Source organism: Sarcophilus harrisii, chromosome 4, assembly GCF_902635505.1.
Source record: "Sarcophilus harrisii chromosome 4, mSarHar1.11, whole genome shotgun sequence".
Taxonomy (NCBI): Eukaryota; Metazoa; Chordata; class Mammalia; order Dasyuromorphia; family Dasyuridae; genus Sarcophilus; species Sarcophilus harrisii.
In genome coordinates this window covers 436,233,317-436,248,117 of record NC_045429.1, presented here as the reverse complement: position 1 = coordinate 436,248,117, position 14,801 = coordinate 436,233,317, and the positions used below count along the sequence as shown (strand labels likewise).

The window sequence follows — 14,801 nt, the reverse complement described above, 5'->3', positions numbered from 1 at the left end:
CTGCTATTTTCTTAGACATGCTGAGTATTGTGTCATCCTAAGATCTCAGAGGCTTAGGCTGAGGACTTGTAAGATTTCAGGGCTACTAAAGTAGCCTGACCAAAGGCAATCTGATCTGAACTCTGCAAGATCTTGGTTTGGACCTAGGTCTGACCAAAGGCTCTATAGACTTGTCACTTTACACATATCACAAGATAAAGTTAGACTAGGTTGCTTTCAGCTACCTAGAAAACTTTGCTGGTTCAAAAAGACAGAACTATATGCCTTTCTGTGGTCTGAGATTCCTTCCCTGGATACATCTCTTCAGGATTTAGATTGAGCTGAATCTAGAGTTGAGCTCTTACTCTGTTCCTCAGGGCAGAGCCACACAGTGGCTCCTTGATTTAGAATTGTTCCCTGAAGGACATATTAGTAAAAATATTTATAGCAGCTCTTATTGTGGAGCCAAAAACTAGGAAATAGAAGGGAAACCCTTCAGTTGGGGAACAGCTGAACAAGTTTGTAGTCTACAATTGTGATGGAATACTACTGTGCTATAAGAAATAACAAAAAATAACTTATACAAACTAATGCAAAATGAAGTGAATGGAACCAAGAAAACACTGTGCATAGTTACAACAATCAAATGTGGAAAACTTGAGCTACTCTGATCAAGACAATGACCCAAAGCAATTCCACATTTGACCTGTGATGAATAAAGCTATCTATCTTCAGAGAAGAAATTAATGAATTATGAATGCTGATTAAAGCATACTTTTTTTAAAGCTTTCTTTTTGTTTGTTTTTTGTCTGTATTTTCTTTTGCAGCATGGCTAACATGAAAATGTTTGGCATGACTTCACAAGTATAATCTAAATCAAAGTACTTGTCTTCTCAATGAGGAGGGAAGAGAAAAAGGAAGAGAGAGAATACACACATATACACTTTTTAAAGAAGCTATTCTCTACTCAGTCTACTCTGGATATGTGACCTAGATCTGGGTAGTGAAAGACACGGCTGCTGACTGGTATCTGTTCCCACACCAGACATGAAAATCTCATCCTGCCTTGGTATAGAGCCTCAGACATCTCTCATTCCCTGGAAGTTGGATACTATGTGCAGTGAGCTCTCTGCCAGACCTCATCCACAATGTCCAAAGAACTTTCTTGCTTATCTTTTGCTGACAGAAAATAACTAACTTTCTCTTGGATTTCCTGATTAAGACTAAGTCTGGAGCATTTTTTCTCTCTGTTTGAAGTATTTAACAATTCTTTTTTGCCTCCTGGGGGTGGAAAGGTAGGGACAGAGCAGTTGTACTCTTTCCTGCTACAACATTTTGGTTCTGCCTTCTTAGAAATCAGTCTTATAGCTAACATGGACAGTTTTTTACCAACTTATATTTTTAGCTAAAAATAGAAAAGTACCAGGACCACAATATGTGTATGGATGTATACAGATATATAGATTCATCTTCAGTTCATTCTATTACAGCAATATTACTAGTTTGGAAAAATAAGGACTCTTTCAGGAGATCAATAATGTGTTTGTGCCAAAAGGTGATTTGATCAAAACTCTGGCACTTTTAACTTTTATTTAACCAGAGTAATTTTTGCATTTATTTTCTTTATAGACATTCTGCTCATTCTATCTATAAATTCTATCTATAGCTCTGCTATTTCTCCCATTATAATATAAGCTCCTCAAAAGCAGTGATTATTTCATTCACTGTCCTGATGATTCTTTTCTAAAAACAGATGACTTCAAATAATAATCAAAAAAGAGAGAAAAAAACAAAACAATATAAGTATTTAAAGTATTTTCAGCAAATGCCAAGTTGCCTAGTAAAGCAAAAACTATAACTTACCTATGTTGAAAAAGACTCTAAAAAGAAAATCAGAAATCTACCAATAGTTTGTCTAGAATCAGATTGGAAGCAATTTCTTCTTAAAGGCTATGTTTATAGCTATGCCCAGAAAAATAACTCTGGGAGATGACTAAAAACCATTACATTAAATTCCCAATCCCTATATTTATGCACACATGCATTTTTTACTTCCTTCACAAGCTAATTGTACAATAATTCAGAGTCTGATTCTTTTTGTACAGCAAAATAATGTTTTGGTCATGTATACTTATTGTGTATCTAAGTTATATTTTAATATATTTAACATCTACTGGTCATCCTGCCATCTGGGGGTAAGAGGTGAAAAATTGGAACAAGAGGTTTGGCAATTGTTAATGCTGTAAAGTTACCCATGTATATATCCTGTAAATAAAAGGCTATTAAATAAAAAAAAAAAAAAAATAAAGGCTATGTTTAGAATTTTAGTTTCTTGACAGATGTTAAACACTCATACTCAAGAAACTAAAGCTCAAATGTTTCTTGCATGACTAATTTCACAGTTGAATCTTTTGGATTTATCAATCCTTCTCATTTACCAAGGAAAATCACATCTTCATTCTTCCATCACTGGAAGTCAATAAATACTTGAAATTTCTTTTTCAAACAGGATATCACTTTAATTACATCTGTATTACAACTTACCATCCCCCAAAAGGCCATGTATTATAATTTTGGTTTAGTTTTTTATTCCTCTCATTCCTCCCTCCCCCATCAATTCCACATCCTTTCTTTTAAAATACATTAGCTTAACTACTATATGAGTTTAACTACTCAAACCTACAATTACAGAAATGGTAAAACTGAAACCAATTAAATTCAGGTTGACAGAAATATTCACATACACTTTTGAAACTACACCTTATTCAATTTGACTCAATTGTAACAAAAGAACAACTCAAAACAAAAAATCATTAACAATTCTATCTGCAATATGGACTGAGTTGCACCATTCCCTTCACTTTATACTGTTTCTTTTGAGAGCAACAGAATACAGCAAGAGAGTGCTGGGTTTAGAGTCTTGGGGAACTGAATTCATATATCAATTATATTTATTACTGAGATAATCTTGAGCTTCCCCATTTCTGGGCCTGTTTTCTCCTTAGTAAAATGAGGAGCCCAGAACAGACTATCTCAAAAGTTTCTTCCAGCTCCAAATGTATAAGGTTTCAGGTATTTAAAAAAAAAAAATTCAAGGGACATTGACATGTTAGTCCATTTATAACAAATGGATCTGGTCCATTTGTTATAAAGTTCGCAAAGCATTATAATGCATACACAATTAGAGGAAAAAGAAGCTGCCATAGTTTGTTTCATTCTTGGAAACATGATTTATAGCATATATAACAATAAAGAGAGAATTAGATACAGATTACATTTTTATTAGTATAGTATTAATAAATTAATTTTCTACCATATAAAAGATATGAGGGAAGAAATAGAAGAAAATCATACAAAAATTTAATCATGAAATTCAGACTAGAGATTGGCATGGCAAATAGATATATACATAGTTTGAAAGTTAACTGGAAGATACATACGAAACATCTCAATTTTTTAATGGGCCTGAGACATCAAAATTTTATTAGTAAATCATACTGATATAGAATTCAACTCAATTACTCAGTGCTCACATAAACACTTACAGAATTAATATTTTCTATTTCCCTTAAAATCTCTGAGAAAAATCTTTCCACTTGTCTCAGAATTCCTCATACTGACTATTTCTTACTGTACCATAATATTTCATCAATTCATATGCTACTTAAAAAGGAGTAGACCCAACTTACTGATATCCATATTGTTTACAATTCTTTGCTACCACAGAAGGGCTGTTACAAATATCAAGGTATTGTCTTTGATCTATTTGCAAGTACATTCCTGAGACTGGAATTGCTAGGCCACAACAGTAGTTTAGACATGTTTCTTGCATAATTCCAAGTTGATATCCAGAATGTTTGGATTAATTCAAAACTCTACTAACCATGTAAAAGATGCTTGTCTTCCCATGGCCCTAATGAAAATGACTGTTCCTGTTTTCTTACTTCTGACAGTTTTCAGGATATAATAGGATCTGCTTTCATTAAATTCTACAGATAAGCAAACTAAATACTATGTTCATTGTGACCATTCCTAACAAGTAACTATCCCTAATTAAAATTAAATGCCTTACAAAAATATAAATTCTAGTGTTAAATCTTCACTTGTTAAAGATAAAAAGCTTTTTTACATGATTTTTTTTTCAATGTGGGGTTTATGCAACCAAGATACTACTTAAATAGTTGAAATTAATTTAACAACAATAAGCATTAGGTGCTTGGGATACAAAGATGAAGCAAGACATAGTATATATAATATGGAGGATAGCAAAGGGGAACCAAGGTAACAAATAACAAGGCAGAATGGAGAAAGTTCACTCAAAGTGCTAGAAGAAATCTCAAAAGGATGTGATGAATTTTACTTAGGAGAATCAGGAAGTGACATCTGAATGAAAAGGAAGAAAATGGGACAGAAGCAGCTGGCAGAGGAAAATCCATTTCAGACATAAGGAAGAGACAATGAGAACAGTTTAATTTAATTAAAAAGTATAGTCCTAGAAAGACAGCAATGAGAAGGGAAACTGGAAAGTTAGAGGGGCCCTAAATTGTGGAGGTTAGTGAAAGGCAGGTTACTCATTATTTTATTTTCTAATATTTATTAGAAAAGTGGGAATCACAGAAGGGTTTTGAGTAGGAATGGCAGTGTCTTTGAAAAGTCACCAAGACAGCAATATGAAAGAGAAGAAGGAGTAGTCTAAAGGCAAGAGGACCAGTTAGGAGGCTCTTACAAAAGCCCACATAAGAAAATAGGAGGGGTCTGAAATAGCTTGAAGTGGCCAAGGCATTTCGGAAAACGCACATCTATTTGGAAGCCAGAAATATGGGAAAAGGTCTGTATGGGAGAGAGAGATTTGGGAGTCATCTGCATAGAAGCGAACTATTAAACTCTAGATGTGAAGTTAAACTCAAACTAACATTTAAGTACTTAGAATATATAAGAGTTAAGATACTGGGGTGGAGGACAAGGGCAGGGTGATAAATCTTCAATATATAAAGTCAAAGAATATGAAGAGCATGTATCTAAAGGAATTCAATCAAAAGCTATATGAAAATATGCTCCAAATTATGAATAAAAAGAAACATGCAAATCAAAACCAATCTGTGATTTTACTTCTTGCCCAGCAAGTTGATAAAAATGACAAAATTGGAACAGTCCACACTGGAAGGGATGAGACAGAAAAACTAACTGTAGGTGGAGCTCTGAATTGAGCTAACCATCTATGAAAACAGGAATCTTGTCAAAAAAGGATTAACTTCTTCTTTAGACCCAGTAACCCATCAATTCCACTACTTAAAAAAAAAAATTTTAATTAAAATTTTTTATTTATAAAACCTATCCATGGGTAATTTTTCAACATTGACTCTTGAAAAGCCTTCTGTTCCAAATTATGTCCTCCTTCTTCTCACCCCCTTCCCAGATGGCATGTTAAATGTTAAATATGTTAAAATATATGTTTAACCCAAATATATGTATACATATTTATACAGTTATCTTGATGCACAAGAAAAATCGGATCAAGAATGAAGAAAAAAACTGAGAAAGAAAATGAAATGCAAGAAAAAACAAAAGAAAAAGAGAAAATGGTATGTTGTGGTCCACACTCAGTTCCCACAGTCCTCTTTCTGAGTGTAGATGGCTCTCTTCATCACTGAACAATTGGAATTGGTTTGAATCATCTCATTGTTGAAGAGAGCCACATCTGACAATTCCATTCATTAGTTAGCATATATCTTCAACCAGGTCAAAGAAAGGTACAAAGAAACAATATATATCATTTACTGCATAGTAAAAAAACAAACAAAAACAAAAAACAAAATAATGTGTGCTTCCACAAACTGGGGAAACACTGAATGAACTGTGGCAAATAAATGTAATAAAATTATTAATATAAGTAATTCAGAGAAACATGAATGGATCAAGATAGAAATAAATAATACATGCATACATTCAAAGATAATAATGTAAATGAAAAGAATACTGAACAGAAAAAATAATCAAAAAGAGGTATATGGAGGCAGATATCTCAAATGCAGCCCTAAGATTAAATATTTAAAATTGGAAGAAACATTAACAGTTGATCAAGTAAAAAACTTGAAACTGCCTCAGTTTCATGGATGAAATGCAGTGACTTGCCCAAGTTCACATAGATAGTAAGTGGTTGAGACAAGATCTAAATTAGGGTTAACTCCAAATCCAGTGTTTCATCCGCTATACCATGCTGTCAACCTTATTGATTTTTTGCTTAACTATATATGGGATAAACTGAGTGAAGATCTCTCATAAGGCTGTGGCTTCAACATATGCCCTAATTGTGACTTGAGAGTTTGCAATAACAAATTGAGCTATAGCCAAAATGCTGCAGGTTTTGGATTGTCTTGGATGAACTGTTATCTTCCTGTTTCCCACCACGTTTTAATTAGTATTTAAGTACTTCTTTTAAAGGCAATGATGACTTTGGGAATTCAGGTAACACACTATCTGCTTGTATAGCAATTCTCTAGGGAAAATTTAAGAATTTTTATTTACTAATACTCTTTTGTTTCTGGGACAGATTTCTGCATTTAAAATGTAAGGTCAGAGTTCCCGAGACAAGGGAGGAAAGTGGGGGAGAGCGATGTGGGGGCTTCTCTGTTCAGGGTCTATTTAATCTTGTGCTTTGCTGTTTGTGCTTTGCACTCCTTTACTGATACTTTGTCTGTTAGGAGCTGCCTTTCCTCTCAAGATCATAATAAATCCTTTTTTGCTTTTTCTTACCTTGAAAGTCTGACTGTTTTTGTGGTCATTACTGTCTCACACAACTGTTTTTCTTTTTATAAGGGAATCTTTGATTGATAAATGGTTAAGATGAAGCTTGCCTAAAACTAAGACTGTGATGAAAAAGTAAAGGTATCAATAAAACTTATTTTACAATCTTTAAAGAGAGGTAAGAGAACAAAGACAGACCTTTGAAAGACACTTCTGTTTAAGAAATGGGAAGAAACAGGGAAGTTAAAAAAAAAAAAAAAAAAAAAAAAGACAGGCAGAGAAATCTATTTATGCCTAATCATGGAGGTCAAAAGAGGCTAGTGTATCAAGGAGTGAATTGTCCATAAAGTCAAATACCACATAAGAGATGAAGATTGAAAAAGGCCATTGGGTAGGCCACAAGGAAGTAATTAACTTCAGGGAGAAGATTTTTAGCACAGTAATAGTGGAAACAGAAGCCAGAGTACAAAGATTTCAGGAGTTTTGTGGGCTTTAAATTAAGGAAGTGAAGGTAGATTGTCTACCTGCCTTCATTAATTTAGGGGGGAAGGGGTCTTCATTAATTTTAAAATTGTTTGCCCCTCTACCAAGTAACTAAGAAAGCAACTATTTGCCCATTTTTAAGGCTACAGTAAGAGCTAACTCATCAGGCCTTCTATCAATGGAGGTTTGTCTATTACTATACATAGTGTTACACTGGCAGTACAGTAAGTGACTATATTCACAAGACTGACTGTAAGGCAACCTCACCATACTAGCTGACCCATCAAGAAAAACATGAAATTAAAAGGCATTCTGAAGTCAGTATGTTTATAGGATTATAGGATCACAGTGAGGCCATCTAGTCCAATACTCCCTTTGACAGATGAGTAAACTCAGGCCCATAAAGGGTGGAATGACTTATCCTGAACCACATAAAGTTGCAGAGTTGAAATCAGAGTCTGCACCCAGACCCCAAATTCAGGGCTCTTTTCTTTTTTTTTTTTTTCTTCCACCTTGGTAAATTTATTTATTTTTAACATACATTGCTTTATGAATCATGTTGGGAGAGAAAAATCAGAGCAAAAGGGAAAAACCATGGGGGAGAGAAAATTCAGAAAAAACCACACAGCACGTGTTGATTTACATTCAGTCTCCTTATTTCTTTTTCTGGATGTAGATGACATTTTCTGTCCAAAGTCTATTGGGATTGCTTTGAAGCACAGCTCTTATTCAACCACACTGTCAGGTTATTCTGCAGGATCCTAGTCTTTAAAACTAGTAACTAATCTGTGATACACACAGTTTGGTTAAATGAATTATGTGAGTTTAGTGTTTTTACCCTTTTTGTTATTTGCTTGCTTTTTGTTTTCTTTCTCATTTTTTTTTCCTTTTTTGATCTGATTTTTTTTTGTGTAGCATGATAATTGTGGAAATATGTATAGAAGAATTGCATATGTTAAATATATATTGGATCACTGGCTGTCTAGGGGAGGAGGTGAGGGGAAGGAAGGGAGAAAAAATTTGGGACACAAGGTTTTGCATAAGTGAATGTTGAAAATTATCTTTGCGTGTGTTTTGAAAATCAAAAAGCTATTTTTTAAAAATTATGTGAATAGACCCAGAACATTCCCTTTCCTGGTTAGTCCAGTGTCAGAGTTTAGCATAAACATAAATATTTTCACATACCTCATTGGACTGCTTTCCACTATAAGACATTTTCTTGATGGCCACCACTTCATTAGTGCGCACATCCCGTGCCTGCAACATGATAAAAGAAAAGAGTTACTATGCTATTTCACACATTTTTCAAACAATAGGATCTACAAAATTATTCCTGTGAATTTAAGCATTATAAATTAACTATAAACAGTGATCCTTCCCTATTCTCTGATTCCTGTTTCCAAGGTTCCAAATATGTGTCTAGTATGCAAAACCACCCACTTTCTCCTACTGAAAGAGATGATGCAGTTTTATTTTAAGGCTTTTGAAAAACCAAAAAAGGGGGGGGGGGGGGAAGGAGAGGGAAGAGGGTAATGAGTGGGTGAGTTAGCTGGCCACTGTGGCTGCTACATGCTACATGCACTCTACTCATAGAAAGATTAGTCAGAAGGGGAGAGTTCAACATATTCTACCAGTTAGAAATTCAGAAGGATTTATGAACTTTCTAGCAAAGTCTAGACTAGTCTCTATAATTCAGCTCAGTGTGTCGATGTCCATTTCTAATGGAGGAAGGCAGGAAGGAGTGAGGAAAGAATAAAAGAAGAGAAGGCTATTCCTACTTTTCTTCTCTGTCTCTCTTACCTTAGGAATTCCTAAAATCTTTCTCTCAGAAATGAATATGCATGGGGCTTGATAATACTCTGTCTTCTCAAAATCCCCAACCCTGGATTTCAGGGGTAGTGAAGAAAACACTAATTTCCAACAGTTATAGAAGACCCTTTGGGCAATAGATAGCAAGAAACCTTGAGAGAACCAAAAGGGACAATGGAAGAGGAAGGAGCACACCAATTAAGAAATACAAATAAATTGCAATGATCAACAGGAAAGAGACCAAGTTTCTCCACAAATAGTTTGAGGTTTCTAGGACGTGTATAGTATTGTCAACATATGCTTTTATTTTTTCATATTTTAACCCTTCATCCCCTGACAGCACTCCCCTATGACCCAATATAACTGCTAAACATAAGACAGGTTCTGAGTTTAAAAGCATTCTTGTCAAAATAGCTCAGCTGATATCCCTCTGGGTGGTAAAAATTTGCTCAATTTTATCTTTTTCTTTAATCTCCAAATAAAAGGCAAAACAGAAATAAAATCTCATTAAATCAGATCAAGTAAGAAAAAGGCCAGGATGTATCAAGCCTAACTTATGATTGTATTTAAATTTTAAAATGCATCCTAAATACAAGAATACTGAGAAAGTCTTCCAAATATAGGTAGTCTCCAATTTATGAAAGGATTGGATTCCAAAAGTTTACTGGTAGGTTCCATTGAAACACTGTTTAAAATTGTGACTGAATTTTTAACCCCAATATAGTTGCCATACCATAGAAAAAATACCACTGAAAAAATAATGCTGATGAGAAGGTACTGCAGGTAAAATAGAAAAAAACATAACTGAAAGTCTTGCTTTTATTTATATATTTACTTGTCTTTTGCCTTTTTAAAAAAGCTTTCCCCATAATAAACACTGGTTGCCCTGACAAAATCTTAAGTGCCATTGCATGAAAATAGGCATGCCCAGCTTCTTAAACTGTGGTTCGTGATCTATATGGGGTCTCGAAATTGAATGTGGGGACTGCAAAACTATGATTTGTTATCAGTAAATGCCTGATTTGTATATCTATTTTATAATACACATATATCCCAGGTCACTTCAAAACACGAAGCTTTCCTTTTTCCTTGATAAAGATATGTCACTAGCACTATTAGTGCTATTAGGTTTATCAGTCATAATTAAAACCTTGAGATCTGAAGGGCTCACAAATGGAATAAGACACAGCAAGAAAGATATGCAAGTGAATTTTCTTCTAGAATTCTAGATTCTAGATTCAGTCCACAAATGTCAGACTCTTCCAATATCCTTATTACATGCAAAAGGAAGCTTAGGGTCAGAGAATAAAGTAATTAACCCAAGAAGGGATTAATTCTAAATCCCTTTAAAGAATTTGCTATGAGATATTTGTAGACACATTCCAAAGAGGACAAGAAAGGAGACTGGACCTGGTCATAAGCTGCTGCTGCTGCTGGTTTCAAACAACAAGGAAGGCCTTTGGGCCAGAAGCCACCACAGTAGTCAAGTGAAAGGCTGGCTCAGAAGATGTTAGATAGGGAAACATCCTGTCATTAGAGTGCCTAAGAAATATGGAGGTCAACTATTCAAAGTGTGATGACCATCTATAGATTGTATAGCCTAGGATGGAGGTCCTTGTTGGAACTACAATATGAATAAAGTAAGAATGGTTTGTAATTAATGTGTTATTTGAATTCCAAAGGTTCTGAAGATTAGTTAGGTCTATATCTCTAAAAAAATTGGCATGAACAATATCATAAAGGGATAATTTATTTGCTTTCTTAATAAAGAATACAAAGTATGTCTGGCCTAATCCTTTGAGGTATGATTCCAATTAAATGGACTTTCTTTCTCTAAGAGTTTATCCATTACATGTATCATCCCCTCTCCAATCAAGTTAAATAACTGGGGGGACCAGATTATTCCTATATTAATGATGGAAAATCAGCAGATCAAGTGACTTCTCCAAAGTCACAAAATACTTGTGACATTGACCGATATGTCACTTGATTCCTGGTTTGATGCTCTGTCTACCAATTATCTCAAGGCCATCTATTATGTCACCAGAAACTCAATGGCATACTTCTCAATCTGGTGCTCTAGAGAGTCAGTTGCTTCTGCTATATAAGACTATGGGTTCAGTTTCAAAGACATATTCTGATATTATGGTCTTGATTACTCTGCCTAGTTGAAAACATTTCTATTTTTTAAAGCAGCATTCATATCCCTTTGGAACATACTTCTGATTAATTCTTGTAAAAAATGAGTTTCAGAAAAAGCACAATTCTTTGGAATTAGATATGTTGTACCAGACACAATCATCAAAAAGGTAAGGCAATGGACAAGCGTGACCCCTCAAAATCCCAGGCAACTTGAAAAGATTCTCCCTTGTGAAAGAACACAGCAATCCGGGTTGGCAAAAGAAATTCCTCACTGGCAGTTCCCAAAACTGATGAAATTATAGTTCTGGTAATATATATATATATGCATACACACAATATGTGTACTTCTATATAATGTACATATAAAAATATTTTATATGTATACATGCATATACATATATATACATGCATAAATAATAATGTGACGATTTATGAATTTGTGTATAACTCATCTCGCCTAAATTCCTCTATGATGGCTCATTTTGGTACTGAAAGCCCTCAGTTCTACAAATTCTGGAAGATATTACCAAATAGAAAGGCTTTGAATGAAGGGCCTATAGTGGAAATGTCCTTTGAGTATCAACGCACCTAAATGTGGAAAGGTTTATTATTCTTAAAAAATTAGCTATGGAAGAACGAATATTTTAATCTTAGCCATTCAGGAAGACTGTTTACTTAGAGCTTAGAGAGACTGCAATCTGTGATAGCCAAGGGATGCTTCACAATGAAAAAAAAAAAATCACAGGACTTTAAATATTGGAGGATGCTCCAGTCTTTTTAAAAAAATAAAGCTGAAAAATCATGAAATAGAAATCAAAAAAATCTGATTTTTTTTTTATCTCACAACATTTGAACTATGTCATTTATTACTGTTATGCTTTCAAAAATGCTTTAGCCATTTGGAAATGAAATAAATTTTTGTTCTTCTCTATTAAAAAAAAAGCAAGAGTAAAGACTAAAAAGCAGTATTTTTAAAAGAGTAATTTTTTAAAAATAATAATTAACCACAACTTAACCTAGTAATATATTATTTAAACTAATAATCTGAATTTCAAAACAGGAGAAAGTATTTAACTTTCAATGGTAGAAATGAGAAAACTTTTAACATTATTATTAAAATTTAAAAAAAAAAAACATTATTATTAAACTCTATTAAGTAGTAAGGCAGAAAGTCAACCTGAAATTTGTACACTACCACTGCTGTGATCGAAGTTAACTTACATACAAGCATGCAAGCTATCATACTGAAACCAACATAAAGTTATTTAGCAAGCTCTACTTCTTTTATACAGGTGAACAAAAATTTTCATTCTACTAAATATTCAAGGCACAGAACCTACACCTTAAAGGGTAAAAGATAAAACAGTTATGGATGAAGAAATGAGCACCAAGAAGCAAAGTAACTTCTCAAGGTCACATAGACAAAAATAGCAAAGGTAAAAGCCAAACCTATGACTCCAACACTGCTACCATTTTCACAATACCACAATATTTTGGCAAAATAAATATTTCTGAAGCAGGCCACAAAGATTCTTGATCTTGCTAAGATCCAAACACTTTTAATTTATTTGGACCACTTACTATTCTCACTATTGCATCTGTACCCAAACTGTTACAATTCATTGTTGTCACTGCTGTTGTTTTTAATACCCATGAACAATGTGGAACATAATTTCTATACTTTTAGCCATTCTGTCTTCTTGCTCTTAGAATTAAAGAAAAAACTAGCCATGATTTAAATTGTTGCAACAATTCTACCCATCAGGGTTATAAAGAATTATGATTTATCCAACGAAAGAGCAGTCAAAAATTTTGAGCTTGTTCTCCTTCAGTCAACTAAAGAACTTATTAGCACTTCATATTAGAGCTCATCTCAGAGGTCAACTCTCTCATACAAAGAAAAGAAGTGACTTGTCCAAAGTTAGTGGCAAAACTGACAATCTATATGGTCCAGAAATTGACATTTTCCCTAATAACTGTTTCCCCAAAACACTACCCTTTCTTTTTTTTTTTTTTTAAACACTGAAGTGTACACATCCAGTAAAGCCCTCCTCTGTTGCTCCATTGGAAAAGGGCAGTGAACCCTGTGTTCTCACTATGCCAATGGAGCACAAGCTCTTCACAATTCTACCACACTAAACAGACATGGAGTATGGGTGTGGTGGGAGCCTCTTGTCAAACCACCAACTAGCTTAATCATGAGAGATTCATCATCAGACTAGTTGTAGAGTAATGGATTTTTTTAGTCACAGGTTTTGAAGGCATGTCAATTCCAATTTCTGTTGTTTCCTTATTTTATAATCATAACTAGCTAGTTTTGAATGAAGGAAAAAGCACAGTAACAAACACTGTATGCAAAATACTATTAAGTGCTAGAGATACAAATAGGAGCTTCAGTTGCTAATCACGAAACCACAAATCTAAAGAATTGGTGATACAGAAGGAACACCCATTTAAGGCTTCAAAACAGTAAAACTCAAATCTGGAAGTTTGAATTTATTTTAATAGGATTGTTATAAAAGCTATTTAGGAACTGTAGCTAGATAGTAATTGAAAAATATTTTCAAAGTAACCTTTTCAAATGATAAACAGACATTTATAGAGCACCAACATGAGCCTGATCCTTAGTCAAACTGCCCTAAAGTACCTTAAAGGGCAAGGCAATCAATTCAATTCAAACACTTATTAGCCCTCAATTTCAAGCTAGGAAGTCTGGATTTAACTCCTTAGGCAAAATTCAATTCAACAAATCTATTACTTTTTAATTAAGAATGATTATTTTATTTTATTGCTTATTCATTTGTTTGTTGTGTTTTGGAGGCCTGTCTAAGGTTCTCCTCTGGTAAAAAGGTGAAGAAAAGGAAGTCTTTGAAGACAATCCCTGGTAAAGGTAGCACTTGCTTTCATGCTATCATAAATTAATGCTAAGAAATGGGACTACTCAGATAGTCTAAAAATCTCTCATTTAGCCAGTTAAGAGTCCATTTTCCACTAAGTCAGCCCAATAATGAATCTTTTGAAAATGTAAGCCTTTTTCCACACTGAGAAAATCTAAGTTTTTATACTCTGGTTGTAGAGCCTTTGAGAACCTAGGGTGATTTTTCTAGATCCAAATATGGCATCAGAGCAGGACTAAGTGGAGGAAATATTCTTACTAGGAAAATAAAAATCACATGTTCAGTACATAAACTGAACTATCTAGGTTACACCAGGGGGGAAAAAAAAAGTTCTCTCCACTTGGCTTTAAAAATTCCATGACATTTTTACATATAGGTATTCTTTGTGTGCTTCCCAGATGTTGTTGTTTTACAAACTTAAGGCTTGTGACAACCCTGTATTTTGTAAGTTTATCGGCACTTTTCCAACAGCATGTGCTCATGTTATGTCTCTGTGTTACATTTGATAATTCTCTCAATATTTCAAATGTTTCCATCATCATCATCATCATCATCATCATCATCATCATCATCATTTCATAGTGATCTGTGATCTTTTTTGTTACTATTTTAACTGTTTTGGGATACAATGAACTAAGCCCATATAAGATGGCAGCCTTAATCAATAATTGTTGTGTGTTCTGACTACTCTTACTATCTGCTGTTCTCCCATCTCTCTCCCTATCCTCCCACCTCCATATTCCCTGA

General features: G+C 34.1%; 1 protein-coding gene across 1 annotated transcript in view; it reads right to left on the bottom strand.

Annotated features, from left to right (window-relative positions):
* The window catches only part of TAOK1 (TAO kinase 1), a 126,367-nt gene that overhangs the window by 42,899 nt on the left and 68,667 nt on the right, over positions 1 to 14,801 (bottom strand). The window contains 1 exon segment of the mRNA XM_031967717.1: positions 8,392 to 8,463. Within this exon segment, the coding sequence (XP_031823577.1) occupies positions 8,392 to 8,463 (72 nt within the window).